This window comes from Lolium perenne, chromosome 2 (genome assembly GCF_019359855.2).
Source record: "Lolium perenne isolate Kyuss_39 chromosome 2, Kyuss_2.0, whole genome shotgun sequence".
NCBI classification, from domain to species: Eukaryota; Viridiplantae; Streptophyta; class Magnoliopsida; order Poales; family Poaceae; genus Lolium; species Lolium perenne.
The window spans coordinates 219,380,385-219,385,565 of NC_067245.2; the positions used below are offsets into that span (position 1 = coordinate 219,380,385).

The 5,181-nt window shown below is 46.4% G+C and overlaps 1 protein-coding gene across 1 annotated transcript; it reads right to left on the reverse strand.

The window, feature by feature from the left end:
- Window positions 1–3,669: 3,669 nt before the first annotated feature.
- LOC127329157 (uncharacterized mitochondrial protein AtMg00810-like) lies at window positions 3,670–4,179 on the reverse strand. Its single transcript, XM_051355694.1, has one exon. It carries the CDS (start codon window positions 4,177–4,179, stop codon window positions 3,670–3,672), a length of 510 nt encoding a protein of 169 aa, XP_051211654.1.
- Between the last annotated feature and the right edge of the window lie 1,002 nt (window positions 4,180–5,181).

The following is a 5,181-nucleotide window of genomic DNA, read 5'->3' on the forward strand; positions in this document are numbered from 1 at the left end:
CTACCAGTTGCAGTCCTAGAGTGTTCCTTGGGCAGTAGGAGAAAACGGATCTAGATTGGGAGGTCTAGCATTATGTCAGTAAATTATACGGTAATGAAAACCAAGTACTAGAACTGTACCATTTACTTAGTATTTATAATTCAGGTGTTAGTTTGTATAGTAGGGATTTCTTTTTGATGCTTTCCGTACATCGCACACTACATTGTCTGGAGATTTCGACTGCCAAGTAGAATTGAACTTACTAGAAAACGAGGATAGGAATTGGACTGGAAACAAGATGTTCAGCTTGGTGTGTAGGAAAAATTGAATCGGGAATGTATGTTCGTTAGAGGGCTGTTGTGATGTCGTCTACGTGTTCCTGGTTTCAGAGTTTCAGAGTACAGATATTATTTTCCCTTATTCGTATGATCAAGGGAACACTAGCTTCCTTTTGAGAACACTAAATGAAAACAACTAGCGCCGCACTTCCAGTCCAGTTTTTTTCTCCTTCTTCAGCTTTTCTCAGCCATTTTATATGGTAGCACATGTTACATTAATTTTATTGTTTATGTAGGCAGGCAATCCTACAAGCAGGCGTGGACAGGAGTGTTGATGGCCTTGATCTGAACACAAACTAACGAAATAGAAGACGGCATGATCCACCAGACTCATGACCTTAGTGCAGTTCCCATGACAGCAAACGCTAACTCCGAGTTGCTCTGTAGCCGTCGAGTCCCAAACAAGATCAAATTCTTCTGATGGCTTCGCCGCATCGACAGGTTAAACATCAGGGCTAATCTACACCACAAGAGCATCATCGACTCAGCACACTGCCCCAGATGCGCCAACATTGTCGAGGATCGCAATCACCTCATCTTCACCTGCCCTACCACAACAGAGATCTGTTTCCAGGCTGGACTAACTCCACAGCTGCCAGTGTTAAATGACATATATATATGGAGCCACCCACCCAGCTCTACCCTGCCCTCATTGGTAAGGACTTCGGTCGCTCTCACGATCGTACGGAAGATTTGGGACTCATGCAACACTTTGAGATTTAGAAATGAGACATATTCAGCTGCACAAACCCTAGCCAATACAACCTCTTTTGGATATGCCGATTTAAGAATCAATCGAACTCAAAAAGAGGCTGCCCTATGCTGGCTTGACCACCTCTCCTCATGTGTCTCTGAAACTTGATTACTTGAAATGAATGAAATTCAGGTGGAAATCCTCACCCCTGGTGAACGTTTAAGAAAACCTCAGTGTAGTTCCTTTAATTAAAGTATGAAGAACATGAAAACAAAATCGTCTAACTTATAATCCCGTGTTTCTGTTTGTTAGAATGTTGGTGAAAACCTACAAAGTGGTATTGTTAGTTGTCGACAGGATCCCTGGGCACTCATTTCTTTCTTTTGGTACCACTTTATTATCGAGGCTTTTAACATCTGAAGGCGGCGAGCTCATAATTTGTGTAGCCAACATATTAGTATGTTTGTTTTAAGGGCTGTCATTCTCTTGCAGCAGAAGTGTTGTCTTGATATATGTTGCCCCAGGGTGATATCTTATCAACGTTAACAGTTAGAAACTAGACAGGTGTACAGAGGAAAACTGTGAAAATGTAGACCTGATACCTACGTACCTTGATATGTTTGTATTGCAGGAGTGTTGCTTCCAAACGAATTAATATATATGGTTGATGTAGTATTGCCAACCATATCTATAGTACACGTGCAAACAAAAACAGTTGATTTTTTTAATCAAATATTTGTCAGTGTGAAGTCCAGAGTTATTGTGGCGAGTCTTTGGTAGAAGAAAAAAAGAGCAATCATGGGTTCACCAACCTCCCTTCAACTTCCTCAAGCCATACAAGTTACTTCCTTAAGAACTAGAATATGTGTATGTTCAGTTTTTGTGCCCTGTAACATTTGACATTATGTAGAACAATACAAAATGTTTTCTGGTCTAATTGGCTTCTAAATAATGCAAAGTATACGGAAATATATATACTTTAGAAATAATATAAAGTATACAGAAATATATTTTAAAGTACTACAATCTAAGTGGTGTATCCATGTTATTCCACCAACTGTCTTCAGCCAGCCACCATATTGGCACGGCGTGCCGCCGTGCCGATCATTTGCTAGTGAGGCTGTAGAAGAGAACTAGAGAAGGAGCTGAGGAGGAGGCAGGCACTGGACAAGGAGGCTCGACGACGAGTTAAATATGGGTGCTGCATGCGTTGTGGCCTGTGAACAGTGTCACTACGGTGACATGCAAAAGACAACAGTCGTTGCTAAAGGTTCGTTCACTCCTGCACCGATTTGGAGCGATCGATGCGTGCTTGCTATGAGTTCCCCCTCGGAGCTAAACTTTTGCTTTGCTTTGATCAAGATGAACTTAACTGCACGTCTGCACCCATCTGGTAAGTCGAGTCGGCGCCTCTATACTAGAATCGGGTTTCAAGGCAGAAGCAGTAGGCTGCGGGCAGGCAGTATGTGGTGCGTGCTGGTGAAGGTTTCCTCGCAATTGCTTATGCGATCTAACTCAGCCTGGTGTCTCTATCGATTTATAGAAGATCGAGCAAGGCAGGATCAGGGTGCACAAGCCAATCAAGGACGAACTAGAGGAAAAAAACAAGGACAAAATTGGCACGGCGAACTTAGTAAGACGATCGAGACTAACTTATAACTTAACTTAGCGCAGAAGGGTTTCCGTACTCGATCGATCATAAGTTCATAACGTTCAACTCGGCCTGAGATCACTACTCCAGATGTAGACTGCCCACCAGTTCAATTCACGATTTTTAAAACAGAGAATAGTTAATATGACTTCATTAATCTTCAACATCTTCTGCTAGATTCTAGAGATCCTATCGGCCACCATATTCTTCTTTTCCTTATGAAGCTAAAATGAGCTGGGTTCGGCTATGGAAAGATAATGGAACAAAGTAACTTGTACTCGCGCCAGCAGGCAACCAAAAAGAAAGAGAGAAAACAGAAGTCCGCAGCTCCAACCAACCTACTGTATCTTAAACACCTGACTGACAACTAGAAACAGGGGCCACTCTATGGTACAGCAAAGAGAAGCAACTACAGATCACTGAGCGAAACCTAACAAGTGCTATTCGATCCTACTTGGGAACTAGCATCTTATTTGTAGAAGGGTTTTGGAGGAAGGCTCTCACCTGTAATACGTGGGGTTTCTGTATTTATATATTGGGCCAAAGGCAAAAGTTATGGTACAATTACAATTAAAGTACAAAACAAATACAACAAACTATAGCTATCTGTACACGCTAACCCCCCCCCCCCCCCCCCCCCCCGCAGTCGCAGCGGGAGGCTCTCAGACGCAAAGACTGGACCGAAAGTCGAGAAAGAGCTGAGTCGGCAGTCCCTTAGTCATCACATCGGCGAACTGAAGTGAAGACGGAACATGCAACACCCGAACCTCGCCAAGAGACACCTTCTCGCGAACGAAGTGGATGTCAATCTCGATATGCTTGGTGCGGCGATGCTGGACTGGATTAGAGGACATGTATATGGTAGAAACATTGTCACAATAAACCAGAGTAGCAGAACGAAGAGGTCGATGAAGCTCCTGAAGAACCTGCAGCATCCAACAACAATCGGCAACTGCATGAGCCACAGCTCTATATTCGGCCTCTGCACTGGACCGTGACACAGTCGTCTATCGCCTAGAGGACCAGGAGATAAGACTATCACCATAGTAGACGCAATAGCCAGATGTCGATCGGTGGCAGTCAGGACATCCCGCCCAGTCAGCATCAGAGTAAGCTGTGAGTGACGTTGAGGAGGAGGCCCGGAGATGAAGACCGAACTCCAGTGTGCCGCACACATAGCGAAGCACTCGCTTCACCAGAGCGAGGTGAGGGGCACGAGGTGCATGCATGTGCAAACAGATTTGTTGCATTGTGTAGGAGATGTTAGGACGCGTCAGTGTAAGATACCGAAGAGCGCCGACGAGACTCCTGTACTCTGTAGCATGAGCAAGAAGGTCACCATCAGAACCAGAGAGCTTAGCTTGAGTATCAGCAGAGGTCGCCACAGGATGGCAATCAAACATGCCAGCTCGCTGCAGAAGATCCATCACATACTGCCGCTGAGAGAGGAAGAGTCCATCGACGTTCCTTGTCACAGCAATGCCCATAAAGAAGTGAAGTGGTCCAAGATCTGTCATGGCGAACTCCCGATAGCTGATCAAGCAGACCCTGAAGAAACTGGGCAGAGGAGGCAGTGACAATAATATCATCCACATAGAGCAAGAGATAGGCCGTATCAACTCCTGACCAAAGCACAAACAACAAGGTATCTGTGGCTGTTGTGGATATACTTCATAGGTATACCGTCGACATGGTCCGATTTCGGCAAGCCCGGGTGGCCCACAGATGGTGGTGATGGCATATGGCCCATCGGGCGGCCCAGTTGTTGTTGATCAAGATGGAAGATGTCCAACCCAGGAACAAGGAGCCGGATCCGAACCGCCCTACGAAGGTAGCCGGATCCGAACCGCCCTACGAAGGTAGCCGGATCCGAACCGCCCTACGAAGGTAGCCGGATCCGAACCGACCTACAGAGGTACCCGGATCCGAACCGACCTACTGAGGTAGCCGGATCCATGAAGGCCCATGAAGGTACCCGGATCCGAAGAGGTCTATGCCAGGAGTCAGATCTGTGAAGGTCTATGAAGGAAGCCAGATCCATGAAGACAAGTTAGGAATAGGTGGATCCTTGACGTACACGGCAATGTAATATTCCGTAGTTAGGCAACTTGTATTCCGGGTAGGACTCTCGATAGAAACCCTAGATCCGGGCGCCTATATAAGCCGGATCCCGGGAGCCCTAGAGGCGGATCTCGAGCTAGAAATGAGACAACCACAACTCATTGTAACAACACGAAAGCGTCCAGATAATTCCAAACAAGCAACAGTAGACCCTGTCTTCGAGCAGGTGTTCCGAAGCTGGGTAAATCACGTACCACCGTCCCGAGGACTCTCTGCCCTATGGCCCCTACTTCTTCTCCCCTCCATGAGGATCCCTCCTCTGGAGCACCGTTGAATAGGCAACGACAGTTGGCGCCACCGTGGGGCCAGCGACGTCTGGAGGCCGGAACCGGGAGGCTTCCGCCATGGGAAGCTTCAACGATTCCATCATTGTGGGGCGTGTCTTGTACGCCGGTAAC

Bases quoted from the DNA above. Each gene is read 5' to 3' on its own strand.
- LOC127329157 (XM_051355694.1), bottom strand. From the start codon at position 4,179: ATGACAGATCTTGGACCACTTCACTTCTTTATGGGCATTGCTGTGACA.